The 16800-nt window shown below is 38.6% G+C and overlaps 1 protein-coding gene across 1 annotated transcript in view; it reads left to right on the plus strand.

Annotated features, from left to right (window-relative positions):
• The window catches only part of CMIP (c-Maf inducing protein), a 363762-nt gene that overhangs the window by 301180 nt on the left and 45782 nt on the right, over nt 1-16800 (plus strand). Inside the window, 2 exon segments of the mRNA XM_053700697.1 lie at nt 8246-8311; nt 16291-16317. Of these exon segments, the coding sequence (XP_053556672.1) occupies nt 8246-8311; nt 16291-16317 (93 nt within the window).

Below are 16800 nucleotides of genomic sequence, written 5' to 3' on the forward strand. Positions count from 1 at the left end.
GTTTATATATCTGTCAAAATCAGATTAGGAAACTAGCACACCTTAAAACAAATTTCCCCCAAAAAAGTTTAAGATAATATATAAATAATAGGTGGCACAAAAAACTGCTGTTCCTAGATTCAATTAATAAGAATAAAAATAATTCAAATATGCAATCCAAATAAGATGTGTTCATATACCATACATAGGTATCCAAAGTCACAAAGAAGAAGCAGCACCAACCAGTAGTTTCCAACAGATTTATTCGTGCAGAATGCACAGTCAACAGCCAGACCAACAAACAGCAACGTTTCGGACTTAGTCCTTAATCATGCATGATGATGATGACTAAGTCCGAAACGTTGCTGTTTGTTGGTCTGGCTGTTGACTGTGCATTCTGCATGAATAAATCTGTTGGAAACTACTGGTTGGTGCTGCTTCTTCTTTGTGACTTTATTCTGTGTGGAGTACAGTGCAGTATTCCTGAAGCGTGCACACCTTGTTACTGTCAGGTGCTGGAGTTCTGGTTTGTTGTAATACATAGGTATCCAGATATTTTGTATGATGTAGCTAAGATCCTTAAAAAACACAAATGTGTATATACGTTTATATCAAATTGGTATTTATTGTTATACTCTTTAAAAGGAGAGAAATTGATCATATCAGGTATCTTGATAAAGGCTGTAAGCCGAAACACGTAGAAACTGATAATCACACCAGCTGATTGCTGGTCTAACAGAAGGGGAGAAGGCTGCTTACCTGAGATACGAAGCCTGCGAATATACGCTCACTCGGTACATGTGGAGGATCTATCTCTGACAAAGGAGGAAAATAAAGACAGAGACTTTGCAACCCAACGGCTATAATCCTAGGATCTGATAAGGTAACCGGTAAATCATCAAACTCACCGACGGGAAAAGAGGACATCCTGACAACAGTGCACTGTTGAACGACTCCTGAACTTACATCGAGTAAAGCGGTATAATTCCTTATCCGCCTAAGGTACTAATCTGGCCACATAGGCTGAAGATCCACGTAAGTCACACACGTTTTTCCACTTGGGACATATTTGAATTTATCACCACGCTAATACAGCGATAACCAGCTACAAACATATATTGTCAAAAGCTCAATTCATAGACACCAAAATAAGACTGGCATCAGATATATCCACCAGCCCATAAGATTGGATTACAATTGGCGGTATTGTACACACAAAGCCTGATCCCCTAATTTACCTTGATAAGTACCAAGGGGTATTTATTCAAGAGTATAACAATAAATACCGATTTGATATAAACGTATATACACATTTGTGTTTTTTAAGAATCTTAGCTACATCATACAAAATATCTGGATACCTATGTATGGTATATGAACACATCTTATTTGGATTGCATATTTGAATTATTTTTATTCTTATTAATTGAACCTAGGAACAGCAGTTTTTTGCACCACCTATTATTTATATATTTATATAAGAACGTTTTTGGGTTTCATATCCCTTTAAAGTTCCTCTCGGGAGCTACAGAGAACTACTGTACTGGTCCCTAGTGGGAGTGGCCGGTGATTGGTAGGGTTGTGTGACTACCTCTGTTTATTGGCTCACCAGAACCAGAAACCAGCAGTTGCAGAGATTAAACACAGATTTGCAGGGATGCAAATTTTGTTAATAAAATGTTTGTATATAATGAATGTTAACATTGAAATATTACATTTCAAAATTGTCTTCTATAAACTTAGATTAAAGTTTATGATAATATAATATTTATTCAAATGTTATATTTGATAAACAAACAAAAACATACTAAAAAAATGTGTGTGTGCATATATATATATATATATATATATATATATATATATATATATATATATATATATATATATATATATATATATATATTTAAAAAATAAATGTTGAATAGTTTGCAAACATGATAATCTTTTACTACAATTAAATTAAATGGACATCCATTATTTTAGAGTATTCAAAACATTTGCCATATAAAATTATTATAATTTTAAAACCAACATTGTACAGACTTAAGAGCACAGATATAGTTTACAACACAACATAGTATGTTGAAGGTACAACTTTTAAAACTACTTGGCTTTTTTGAAAGACTACTCCAATCACCTGTGTTAGCCAAATCTGATCTCTTTTGCAAATAATCGACTGGACCCTAAAACTTTGTTGTATTCACTAGAACACAGAGTAGCTTAGTCTGATTTTAGTATATTTTATACTGTTTCAGATATTTTTTTCTTTTAAGAAATTATTTAAAACAAGGTTTTAAGGCACGAAACGTATATGTTTGTTTCTTTTGCCACTTCAATAAAGGAAGTTTTCCTGAAGTAACGGTGCTGTAGCTACTTTGTTGTCTTGAAAATTGAATGTAAGGAATTGCAGGACTCGGGCAATATACGAGCACCTGAAAAAGAACATTAAGAAATTTGAAACCGTGCTGTAACTATTGTTGGGGTATGTGTGTATGTATATATATATATATATATATATATATATATATATGTGTGTGTGTGCCTATATATATATATATATATATATATATATATATATATATATATATATATATATATACATATATGTACAGTATCTCACAAAAGTGAGTACACCCCTCACATTTTTGTAAATATTTTATTATATATTTTCATGTGACAACACTGAAGAATTTACACTTTGCTACAATGTAAAGTAGTGAGTGTACAGCCTGTATAAGTGTAAATTTGCTGTCCCCTCAAAGTAACTCAACACACAGCCATTAATGTCTAAACCATTATCAGCAAAAGTGAATACACCCCTAAGTGGAGATGTCCAAACTGGGCCCAATTAGCCATTTTCCCTCCCTGGTGTCATGTGACTACAAGGTCTCAGGTGTGAATGGCGAGCAGGTGTGTTAAATTTGGTCTTATCGCTCTCATACTGGTCACTGGAAGTTCAACATGGCACCTCAGGGCAAAGAACTCTCTGAGGATCTGAAAAAAAGAATTGTTGCTCTACATTAAGATGGCCTAGGCTACAAAAAGATTGCCAAGACCCTGAAACTGAGCTGCAGCACGGTGTGCAAGACTATACAGCGGTTTCACAGGACAGGTTCCACTCAGAACAGGCCTCACCATGGTTGACCAAAGAAGTTGAGTGCATGTGCTCAGCGTCATATCCAGAGGTTGTCTTTGGAAAATATACGTATGAGTACTGCCAGCATTGCTACAGAGGTTGATAGGGTGGGGGGTCAGCCTGTCAGTGCTCAGACCATATGCTGCACACTTCATTAAATTGGTCTGCATGGCTGTCGTCCCAGAAGGAAGCCTCTTCTAAAAATGATGCACAAGAAGGACCGCAAACAGTTTGCTGAAGACAAGCAGAATAAGGACATGGATTACTGGAACCATGTCCTGTGATCCGATGAGACCAAGATAAACTTATTTGGTTCAGATGGTGTCAAACGTGTGTGGCGGCAACCAGGTGAGGAGTACAAAGACGGGTGTGTCTTGCCTACAGTCAAGCATGGTGGTGGGAGTGTCATGGTCTGGGCCTGCATGAGTGCTGCCGGCACTGGGGAGCTACAATTCATTGAGGAAACCATGAACGCCAACATGTACTGTGACATACTGAAGCAGAGCATGATCCCCTCCCTTTGGAGACTGGGCCGCAGGGCAGTATTCCAACATAACGACCCCAAACACATCTCCAAAACAACCACTGCCTTGCTAAAGAAGCTGAAGGTAAAGGTGATGGACTGGCCAAGAATGTCTCCAGACCTAAACCCTATTGAGCATCTGTGGGGCATCCTCAAACAGCCCTGTGATGTCGTCATGGAGGAGTGAAAGAGGACTCCAGTGGCAACCTGTGAAGCTCTGGTGAACTCCATGCTCAATTGGGTTAAGGCAGTGCTGGAAAATAATGGTGGCCACACAAAATATTGACACTTTGGGCCCACTTTGGACATTTCCACTTAGGGGTGTACTCAATTTTGTTGCCAACGATTTAGACATTCATGGCTATGTCGAGTTATTTAGAGGGCACAGCAAATTTACACAGTTATACAGGCTGAACACTCACTACTTTACATTGAAGCAAAGTGTCATTTTTTTAGTGTTGTTGCATGAAAAGTGAGGGGTGTAATCACTTTTGTGAGATACTGTGTGTGTGTGTGTGTGTGTGTGTATATATATATATATATATATATATATATATATATATATCTACCTACACTTCCAAAACAGAGAGAAACAAGAGAGGACACTATCATGCTCCCTAGAAAAGCCAGGGATTTCAGCACTCCAAGTTTTATACAAAATAATTTAGTCAATGACACATATTGAAAAAAGTATATAGAATTTATTATAGTCAGGTAATCTCCGCTCCGGTGTAAAGTAATCAACAGCGGAGTCCCCTAAGCGAAAACCCAGCTGTTGATTACTTTACACCGGAGCGGAGATTACCTGACCATAATAAATTCTATATACTTTTTTCAATATGTGTCATTGACTAAATCATTTTGTATAAAACTTGGAGTGCTGAAATCCCTGGCTTTTCTAGGGAGCATGATAGTGTCCTCTCTTGTTTCTCTCTGTTTTGGAAGTGTAGATAAATGTTTAACAGGCATAAATAAAAAGAGAGAAGCGCTCAACCTGGGAACGAACAACAGCATAATAGCTTGTTCTATGGCTAGTTACCACCCTAGAAGCAGCCTCTTTTTGCTCAACATGTGCCTTTCACAGAGAAGAACTTTCCTGTAGCATATCTGTCTGATCCTGACTTAACAGTGCAGTACAGCCCAGAAATACCAGGCAATCCCTCTCTGAACGAGAGAAACGGCAAAACCCCAGATGTAGGTTTCGGCCTATTGTGGGCCTCGTCAGTGAGGTGCAGCCATATCCCTCTAGGCACACTGAGCAACGGGTCCACGTCTGGATTCCCGCATCACACTTACGGAGACTTCCCTAAGTGTCATAATTTGCATAAATAATAAGAGAGAAGTGCTCAACCTGGGAACGAACAACAGCATAATAGCTTGTTCTATGGCTAGTTACCACCCTAGAAGCAGCCTCTTTTTGCTCAATATGTGTCTTTCACAGAGAAGAACTTTCCTGTAGCATATCGGTCTGATCCTGACTTCACAGTACAGTCCAGCCCCGAAATACCAGGCAATCCCTCTCTGAACAAGAGAAACCGCAAAACCCCAGACGTACGTTTCGGCCTATTGTGGGCCTCGTCAGTGAGGTGCAGCCATATCCCCCTAGGCACACTGAGCAACGGGTCCACGTCTGGATTCCCGCATCACGTCTGCCTCTGAGCAGAAAGAGGCTGCTTCTAGGGTGGTAACTGGCCATAGAGCAAGCTATTATGCTATTGTTCGTTCCCAGGTTGAGCGCTTCTCTCTTTTTATTTATGCACGTGTTTAACAGGGTCTACACCCAAGTAACAATTTAAAAGTATAAAAAAATACTGTATCCTCTCTCCATAAAAATAGTGTGCGTATGTGTGTATATATATATATATATATATATATATATATATATATATATATATATATATATATATATATATATATATATATATATATATATATATATAGATATATATATATATATATATATATATATATATATATATATATATATAGGTGTCCCTCGTTTTACAACGGTTCAGAATAACAACCTTTTTTCCAGTCATGTGACTGCTATTGAAAAGCATTGAGAAGCAGTGCATTTATTAAAATAGCCAGTAGGTGGAGCTGTCTGCTTGTGTTGCAGCAAAGCAACACTGTGTGTGTGTATGTATATATATATATATATGTGTGTGTATGTCTGTATATATAAATATATGTGTGTGTGTGTGTGTGTATATATATATATATATATATATATATATATATATATATATATATATATATAGCTAAATACTGTTTCTACTAAATTATAATGTAAAGTTGCAGCGTTAGAAGCTGTGTATGTGATATAGTAAGACAGAAGAGCAGACATAATCAGACACCACTCCCCCTAAAAAAAAAAATAAACTTTTAACCTATAATATGAAGCTTGTTCAGTTGCTACATTGTCTTGTGGTCAGACAGTAGTTGAGAAAATAATGTTATTTACCAGAATTTGATGACATTTCCTTCTAGGTCACATAGATTTGTAGTTTATTGTTCAGTGGAAGGGCTGCAATATGATTTTTTTAAAGGATTAGATCGTTGGGAAGGTAGAAGATTAGATAGATGAGTGGGAGAGAAGTATGGGGGGGGTTGGATACTAGAGAAAATAAATAACTGGGTAACGAGTAGAAAAGTAAATAAGCGGATATGACACAGACTGAGAGAGGTTGTTAGAGAAACTGAAAGAGGGAGAGAGAATACAGGGGGGGGGGCAGAGATGACAGATGCTAAGAGAACAAAGAGATTGGAAGAAAAGGAGAAGTGGTTTGGAAAAAGCTGTAGACAAGAGGAGGGTAGAGAAAAAAAAAGTTATTTTCTGACAACTGAGCGAGAAATTTGGAGAAGAAAAACGTAGAAATCATTATTTTTGACTGTTCTTGTTTTCTGTTCACTGTAGACCAGAGCCTTGTGTGTTAGTATGGAAATCGATTACAGTTCAGAATTACTTTTATTTAACCACCTGGGTGCCAGAGATGTGTTTGCAGCGCTCTTTGAAAGCAAAAAATTGAATAGATTGGAGTCTTCAGTTGAGTAACATTTTTTTCAGTTATTTTGAGAGCAGATAGGTTTTTAATATAAAAACCATTTAGAATCGTTATGAAGGTTATTGCATCCATTTGTCCAAATAATTGTGTTTATGAAACTCATTTACTAGTGATCTTGAAAGTTAACATTTGAAGTATTATTATTAAAGTGGTTCAGGAACAGTATACCTGTAAAGTTAAAGGGACCTTGTAATGTAAAAGGTCTCCCCTTGAAAGGGACAGTTTACTCCAAAACTTTCTCTCCTTTAATTTGTTCCCAATGATCAATTTTTAACAGCTAGAGTGTATTAAATTGTTTACAAATAGCTTCTTAGCCTTTATATTGGCATTTGAAATAGCTGATTTAGCCTGTAGTATCCCTACCTATACTGAAAATGTCTATACCTAGGTATAGGCTATTGAGAAACTATGTAAGCCAGAGCCTGCAGAAGACATTACACTCACAGTGGGAGGATAAAGATAAAGCTCTAAAATCTTCATTTTCAATTGTTCTTTTTAAGTATTCTACAGAGACAAGAAAGGTAAGCCTTTGAGTGATACAATAACAAGATCTGATCTGTCAGCAAGCCAAGCCTATTTTGATTCAAAAAGTAAATCTAGCTATTTATTTAGCAAAAAGCATAAATGAGCAATTTCTCATACATTTTGTATGCAGCAGCTGGTATAAAAAGTCATGGGGAACACATTCATGGAATACATAATTACAGTGAACTGTCCATTTAATGTATTCCAATGATCCTTTTTACCTATATACGTGTATTATATTGTTTACTAATAGCCCCTTTAGCTCTATTTTTTTTTTTTTTTTTTTTAAACAGCTACTTTTGCTTATTGTATCCACCACCTGTACTGAAAATTTCAGTACTGCGGTATATGCTACAGAAAAGGTATGCAAACAAGAAGAAATCAGAGATTAGTTCTAAAAAAATGTTCATTTTCAGTTCATTTTTTCTCATAAAATTAGCTTTTGCAAATATAGACAGAGATAATTCGATATTTGTGTATAGAGGGAACAATAAGACAAGGATGCCTGCTCTCCTTGCAAGGTCAGCCCTTTTGTAGGGGTTGTGATTTCAACAAGCAAACATTTATAACAATAAACCTAAAGGAGCAATTTTCCATACATTTTATACTCTGCAGTTGTTATCACAAGTAATTGGAAACATATTAAAGTTAAACAGATTTTACAGTAGTGACCCTTTAACTATAATAGGGTTCCATAAAAAAAATTAATATCGTGCATAAGAAAGAGCAGCTATTAAACATGCTCACTGGTTGGTAGAGAACAACTCTTCTTGCCTCTGCAAGAATTAACATGTATAGAAAGTTTATTAAGCTCAGTGGCATCAGTGTTAAAATATCCTCTGTTAGATGCAACAAAACAGAATTTCATAACACTTTTTAATATAATGTAGCTGAGGAATATTGGGAAAAATAACAAAATCAAGTTTAGGAGATGCTAATTTGGATTCATTGTTCCACTAAAGTAATGAGGGTTTGAGATGCAAATAACTATATATATATATATTTATTTATTTGCAGGTCGGACTATGATGATTGGCGGCCAGCCCTCGCCAGTTTGCTGCAACCTATACCGTTCCCCAAAGAGTAAGTTCACAAGGACATTATTTATTACTGTTATTATTTATTTTTATTTCAGGTAATACTAACAGCAGCTTATTGTTTTGTCTCCCCCCCCCCCCCCCCATTTTATAGGTGTTCAATCCTAATGTACGTTATATTAACAGCCATTCATTCCCTATGCTATGTTGGAATCTGTCAGTATTTTCTAACTCTAGTTTTTACCCTCCAGAGTTAAAAACCTCCACTAACTGATAGGGCTCTACTTTAATGCTAAGCTTAAAAACATTATAAGTATTTTCTTCATAAATCGAAAGAGTCCACAGTTGCATTCATTACTTTTGGGAAATAAGAACCTGGCCACCAGGAGGAGGAAAAGACACTCCAGCCAAAGTCTTAAATACTCCTCCCACTTCCCTCATCCCCCAGTCATTCTTTGCCTTTCGTCACAGGAGGTTGGCAGAGAAGCGTCAGAAGTTTGTCTCTTATGGAGGGTAGTACTCTTCGATATGGGACGGGAGTTTTAAGTAATCCTAACTTTCATCTAGTGAGGGCCTGAATGAAAGTTAGAGTCCTGAGATGCAGGGAGAGTCTTTCTGCGAAACCAACCCAACTCATGTTAACAGCTCCACAAGCAATCGACATTGTCGAACTTCGCTTAGCTGCCTGCTTTCTTCTCTCAAGTCTATGGCGGAGGCGCCGCTACTATCCGTCACACTTGAAGGGCTGTGTTCCTGTTCCACGACATAGATTCCGGTAAGATCGTTTCATTTTACTTTATCAGAAAGTACTGTAATTTTTTTGTTTCCTGTAAGGTGCTTTCTTGCGGGAAGTGAAACTCCTTTGGTGTCTTGGAATCGAGGGTTAATAGCTCCTGAGGGGGACTATTGAACAGGTTTTTTTTAAATCATGTCTGTTATGTGATTCAATCTGCTTATGTGTAATGTTAACTGGGCTCCTGGCTTGGAACATAAAAGCCTTTGGAAGTGACGCAACCTTATGGTTGGGCGCGCTTTTTTTGGACTGTACGGTTCACCTTGTGACTGGGCGTGTTTACTATCTGGTTTTCCATTTCCACATTCCTGACTGTGCTGGTCTGCCAGTGTCTGGTTTGTAGGAGGTGGTGGGTGCCCCAGCCATTGTGGGTGTCAGGTGCCGTTTAAATTTTGTTTTCTTATAGTCCATATTAATATATTCTCTATCCAGTTATGGAGGATTCTGATGCTGAGACTATTCAAATTTCAGATTCTTCCACTTGTGAATAATGCGAATTGGCCCCGTTGACACATGTCAATCAGTTATGTTCTGTATGCCGTGTTAGAGCGCCTTGTTTCTCAGGCTCGGGTAATCAAGGGACCACTGAGCCATCCGCCTCTGGGGGTTCTGACCTCCGCAAGGTGAGTTCCCTACCGCTCCCTACTACTACACATGCGGGTAACCCAGATTATGTGTATCCCTCCTTGCAGGGTGGCTTGTTCCCCCCCCCCCGGAGGTCGCAGCACGCTTTCGCTTTTACATATTTTTTGGCGATTATGCGTCTGCAGAGTCCAGACGTTTATTTGTGTTTGTGTCCTATTGTTCCGGGTTTCCCGGCCTTGGATGGGCCTATTCAGTTCCCTGTGGGTGTAGCTGTCCCTGAGTGTTGTGCCTTTCATTACAGAATAGTGTGCCTTCGCGTTTTGCTCAGACACGTTTTTGAGTTATTAGAGGACCCTATCCTTAATGGATACGGGAATCCGCAGTATTCTACTTCGAATGGCTCACGTCATTAGACATGAGGGGATGACGTAATCTCCTGATTATCGGTTTATTGAGATCCTTCCCAGTTTGTTGGAAGATCAGGGTTCCGTTTGGCTGGTCCTACGGGTATGCCTGTTCTTCTTAGGCGTTAACCTACGGGTTGCCTTTTATTTTCTTTTATCCGGTTAGGATGTCTTTTATTTTTGTTTATATGTTTCCTTCAGGAACTTTCTCTGGGATCGATCCTCGCTGTTTGCTTCTGCGGAAGTTTGTTATGGGACACGTTAGTCCTATGTATGTCTGTTATTCTCTTCCCCTCTGAGGGAAGATTTAGGCAGCTTGACAGTTATGGCCCTGTCTGCAGGCTGGTCCTGCTCGGGTTCAGTTCTTCTGTCTCGTGACTTGTTCAGACACGTGGCACCTGTTCTGCCTGGCTGGGCCGGTTGAGGCGCTGAGTGCTCACTTTATTATTTGTGTTTTTCTTTTTTTTATTTTACAAGTTTCAGCTAAGCATTCTAAAGAGTTGTGAGGCAGGAAGGAGGTTTTAGTTCTTATTTAGCATTCAAGCTGGTTGACTGGGTCAGTGGAGTTCCGCTGCGTCACTCTCTTTTAATTCCGATACTCTTGGGAGTATGTGTTCTTCCTCATGTGGGAGGATTGGGGGCTTAGAGCCTCCTTACTGCTGTTTTGGGCAGGTTGGCCTTTCTGAAGCTCTGGGAATTTGTCCTTTTGGATTTGTTCCTTCCATGGTTCTTTTGGGGCCTGGTTTTCCCTTCGGGAGATGGTTGTTCCTTTTTGATGACATTGGGGTCTCCTTTGGGCTTGGCTTAGGGTTCTTCCCTCGGATCTGGGGATGATCTGCATCCTTTTTTTTTCATTTGATCCTCTGACTCGTATTGGAAGTGATGTGTAGACTAACCGTGCTCCAGTGACTTTGTTCTCGAGGTATCCCCTTACTTTGGACGTCTTGTGGCGGTTAGAATGCCTATGGGCTCAAGTGTCTAGGTTTAAGATGTCTTAGCTCCTTTGGAGTGTTGGACTTCGGCGAGGGGTGGTCTCTTCCTTGGGTCAGGACTTGCGAGGTGTTCTCGTTATTCTGGATATTGTATTGATATCTCCCTGTGGGTCTGTTTTTATATCAGATGGGATGTTTGAGTTTATGGGATATTGTTTGTTTTTAAACAATTTGGGGCTCAGACCTGTCATTGCCCTGGTTCGTCAGGTTGCTGAGGCTTTTGCTCAGCATTTTCCCTTGTGGTTCCCGTTGCGGGTTGTTACCGGACTTCGCAGACTTTAGGGCGGGTTCGGTGTTCTCCATTTCCAGGGAACTTAGGCTATGACCTTTGGTCTGGCTAGTTGACCTGGTCACGGTTGGCCAGGTTTTCTGAGTGCCGATCCTCATGGGGCTTGCCTTACGCTTATTGAACGGTTTCTCTTGGACAGTTTGCTGAAGTAACCTGATGGCTTTGCGGTTCTGCAGGCGAAGGCTTTGCAGGGTATCCACTGCAGCTATTGCCCCTTGTCGGTGTGCTAGCAGGCTATTTTCTAAGGGGATTCCTTTCAAGTTCATCTGTGTTGGAGATGGATCTCTTGTTTAGCTTTTGTCTTGTGGGCAGGTGCTCTGTATTTAATGGCCCCTTTTTCTTAGGCGGGCTTGTTCTCCTCCTTACGGAGGTGTGGTCCTTGTCCTAGGGCTTCTACTGCATTCAGGAGGTGGAACAGAGGATTTAACCTATGTTGAAGGGAAACATGATCTCTGGGTTGTTCTGTTTTATCTGGAGTCTTGATGCCTCTGCGTTGAGACTATGTTGAACCTTTTTTTTACTAGATTTGGGTCTTCGACCTTGTCTTTTTGGAGCTGGTGTTGGGGTTCTTTTGTTCCTCTGTTTTCAGACCTGCCAACGATTGGGCTGGCCCAGCTGGGAGTAGGTTCTGAGATTGTTGTTCATCTTCGGGGGTGCAGTGGGCCTCGTTGAGGTGTTTTTGAGACCTATGTCTCGGTCTGGCGGCTTGGATTGCCTGGAGTGTGTTCTCTGTCTTGGAGTTTTTGCAATCTTATCTCTTGTTTGGCCGCTTTTTAGCAAGTATTTCTTCTGTGTCATCCTGATGATGACTGCGTGTTCTTAATTCAGGTGTTTACCTCGTCTGGGTCTGCTACACGTATTATGTGTTGACTACTTCAGTATTCTAAGTTCTGGCGTTTTGAGGACTCTGTCTTCAGTTGTCTTTTTTGGTGCTTTTGCACAATGTTGAGAGGAAAGTTTTCTCTGTTCTGATGCCCGGTCCTAATCCTTGTGGTTTTTATTTGGTCTGGGCATTGTCTCCCCTTGTTTGTCAGGACCCATTTGGGTCTTTGTAGCTGGGCTCGCTCTGGGAGTTCTTTCTTTTATGGAATTTGTGGTGACCTTTTGGTTTCCCTTTGGTTCTCCTTGCCTTATTCCTTTGGGAGTTTTGGGCTGGTGGTCCTTTCACTAGTGAAGAGGGTGTGGTTGGGGACTGACTACTTGGCGATGGTGTCTCCTGGAGGACTGTTGGCTCAGTTACGTCTGATTTTGCGGTCTCTAGCTAGGCTTCCGGACTATCTGCGGGTCAGTGTCCTTGGGGCCTTTTTTATTTTCAATGTTTCTTGGCTTTGGATGAAGCAGGGTTTTGTTGACTAGTGGTTTCAGGCCTGGTGCCTTCAGAATGGGCCCCTCTTGTACCCTCCCGTCTTGGCATTCTGTGTCCTCTATAGCTTGGGTATTGTTCTTCCAAAAATAATGAATGCAGCTGTGGCCCATTTATGAAGAAAAACTTAAATTATGCTTACCTGATGATTTTATTTTCTTCATATGGAAAGACTCCACAGCTACCCACCCATATTTTTTATGTGGGGCGTCTGTATTTTTATTCTTCTGGCACCCTTTCACCCTGATATTTCTTCTACTGTTTCCTCGTTCCTTGGCAGAATGACTGGGGGATGAGGGAAGTGGGAGGAGTATTTAAGCCTTTGGCTGGGGTGTCTTTGCCGCCTCCTGGTGGCCAGGTTCTTATTTCCCAAAAGTAATGAATGCAGCTGTGGACTCTTTCCATCTGAAGAAAATAAAATTATCAGGTAAGCATAATTTGTTTTATATTTAAAATTATTTAATTTATTAAAGTGATGTTAAGTTATAGTAACATTTACTAATTGTAAAAAAAACAAATAAAAGACACTTATTAATAGAATAAAGATCAAACACTGATGGTATAATCAGAGAAAAATATAGTCCAACTGAAGAATAAAGTAGTAGAACACATTCTTTGTCTGTTAACATTTTCTTCATTCCTCGTTCTGTTTCCTTGGGTTGACTGCCTTGTGCTAGTGCACATTTCTGTTATTAGCATTATCTCTATGCTTTCCCCGACAGTGGAGCAGACCCTTAAAGTAATGGGAAACTCGCCCCTCTATCAAAACAGATCCGGACTGTTAGTGATATTTTAGGAGTTTAATTCATCAGTTGTAATGATGTGCTATAATTTACTTTTTCGTATAGTTATGAAATTCAAATACCCTACCCTCTGACGCAAACTTCAAAAGTAAAGTTTCATATGAGCTAACAGTCCCCATATGGCACTTTTGTATCTATAGCACTGACTGGAGAACAATTCACATAAAAAATGACTTTTTGAAGTGGGCTACAGAGCGCAGGGTATTTGTATTTCATATCTATATCAAAAAGTAAGGTATAGCGCATCTTCGTTAAAACTGATGCATTAAACTCCATCTAAAATATCACTAACATTCTGGATCTGATTTTATAAAGGTGAGAGTTTACCATCAGTTTAACCTACTCTAGACCCTGATGTGTAAAGGCTTGTGCTATCTCCTTGACAAAACAAACATCAAATATGCAAGTCCAGTTTTCAGTAATAATAAAACATTGTATCTGTCCACACGAAATTACTAACAAATTGCCACCTTTATAAATGCCTATCAAATTGGTAATAAATGTAAAATTATGGACCAGTGCACTCCAATTGTCATTAATGTCATCATATTTTGTACTGACTGGGATGTTCTGTCCAAAATATGCTTCTTTGATATACTGTGCATTTTGGAGCTGCCTTTTAATTGTAATGATTGGATGAAACAGACATTAAATCTTCTTTATGAACTATTCTGCTAGTATAACACATTTATTTAGAAAAGGATTATAAAAAAAAAATTATCTTGAAAAATAATTTATGCCAATAGATCAATGTGTAGATGTTATTTCATTGCTTCCAAGTCCTGTAAGACCCTCTAAATAAAACCCAGAATATACTAAGAGCAAACAAATATTAAAATAGGGTCACTAAATAGATATGTTCAGATATATGTCCTCCGAGTAATGCAATGTTTACCAAGTACCCAGGTTTGGTAATAAAAAGGGTAAGTAATGTAAATGTCAGTAACATAATAACTAAAAGTAAAACTTTTTCCGGTTTAGAAGACTTTACCTCTGTGTGTTAAAAATGTATTTTAGATGCATATTTATGTTGACAAAATGTTTGCTTCACAAATTGTGTCATCAGGCTGCTTAAAGTTGTTTATCTAATGAGGTATCACGCTCTCGTGTTTTGATGGAAGAAAAGCTACATTGTCATCTGCAGAATGACTTTTGTCCTTGAGGGACAAGCTAATGAGCTCTTCTGTTCCAAAAATGCACACTCCAGGGAATAAACATTACCACCCATAATTGTCCAATTTGCCAATGTGTAATGCTCCAGAGACCTTGTTCTTTCTCACACAGAGATCAGTTGTGTGCCACGAGTTTAGGTGCATAAGCTACATTCTATTACATAAAGCTAACGTCATTTGGCCAAATCGATCCTTTTAAGCAACACGCCAGAGAAACTTTATTCTGGTGCCATGATGCAACCTGTAGAATGGCCTGTTATTGTAATTGGTGTGTCTTGTTTATTATTGTAATCATAATACTTGGTTAATTAAGCCACTTGGGTTCTCTGGAAAAAAACAAATGTCATGTAGAACTAAATTGCATATTTGTAGTCATGCTGTAAACATAAGAATATAATAAGAGTCTGTGGCGAAGCAGACAAAACAACTGTGCTTTCTGTATTTCAGTTTGAGGCCAAAGCTGCTATGTATGTAGAATGTCCAATTCACATTTCAAAAGCTTCATTTGCACAGAAATAATGCAAACATTTTCCCCTGAACTGAAGCTTGCCGACAGTGGTAGACCAGCCTCAGTATCTGTGGTAGCTGGGTCAGTTCAAAGGAAGCTTTGCAAAAATGGTGATCACCTTTTGTTTCATTTAAAAAGAAAAAAAAATGGTGTAAAAGTAGGTCATGTTTAAAATAAAGTCAAGTAGTTTTGAGATTTTATTATCTCTTTAAATTTACATTCACTTTTTGTCTTCATTAACCCCTTCACTACCAGGAATTTCAGAGACGAACTTGCCCAAAATACCGGAGAATTTTTAACATTTTTTACAACTTTGGGTTTCTCACTTAAATTATTTACATACTGCTTGTTTGTTTATTATTATTATTACATTTTATTTTTTTTGTAGTGTAGTAGTCCCCACACCTCTCCTCCTCCAGCAATGGTTACTTAGGGCCCCCCTCACCCACATTTTTTCTGTAGTGTAGCTCGCTATGCCTCCCTCTCCCTGCATTTTTTTATAACAACAGTGTAGTGCCCATCCCACTCCTTCCCTCTCCCCCCCTCCGCTGCTGGACTGCCCACCCGTCTTCCGCTTTCCCTCCCACACCTCCCGCTGGCACTAGCAGATGATGGTTACCGATCATTATCCGGTTCATGACGTGTGTGTATATATATATATGTATGTATGTATGTGTGTGTGTATATATATATATATATATATATATATATATATATATATATATATATATATATATATATATACGTCCATTGGGTTAAGGGGTTAAACAACATATTATGAGAGGCAATAGCTTTTGGGGTTGCATTTCCCTTTAAGCCCGACTAGATAAAAGAAACGTTTAATGAGCATTTTTGCACCATATGCACACACCATTCTTTTTATAACATTAACATATTACAAATAAAACATGCTAAGAATTTCTACAGCGAGATCAAACTTGACAGATTTAAAGCACTTTGTGTTCTCCGTAGACAAAGATCTTTGGGCTTAATTTCAAATGTGTTGAAGTTCATGCACTGTAACAAGCCTGCTCTAGTTGTTAGTTTCTGCATGTGACCACGTGTGCTTATGACATGTTTTTTTATACGTATGTTTTTTTTTTAATGTTTTTACAGAGCACTTGCACATGAAACGTTCACAAAGTAAGTATTACTAAAACATCAGATTACCTGAGAAGAAAATATACGTTTTACTGATTGTCATTGAGTTATGGAAATATTGCAGCCTATATGGGATTTGGTTCTCACAGGAGTCTTTAAAGAGACGTTTCATGATTCAGATAGAAAGTGCAGTGCAAAAAAAAAAAAAAAAAAGTTTTCCATTAAAAAAATGACTTCCATTTTCTTGGTAGCCTTTGTTGAAAAGAAGGTCAGTAGGCTCAGGAGTGTGAACGTGCCTGTAGCACTAAAGGGCAGTATTTTTGCAAGAACATTCATACATTTACGAGAGCACTAGATGGCAGCAGTGTTTGCTATACAGTGATCCAGAAACGTGCACGCTACATACCTATTTATTCTCTTTAACAAAGAATACTGTGAGAATGATAATACAAGTACATTGGAAACTTTTTTTTATTTTTTATAATTGTATACTTTGTCTGAATCACAAAAGAAAAAGTTTAAGTT

The sequence above is a fragment of the Bombina bombina genome, chromosome 1 (assembly GCF_027579735.1).
Source record: "Bombina bombina isolate aBomBom1 chromosome 1, aBomBom1.pri, whole genome shotgun sequence".
Classification (NCBI taxonomy): Eukaryota; Metazoa; Chordata; class Amphibia; order Anura; family Bombinatoridae; genus Bombina; species Bombina bombina.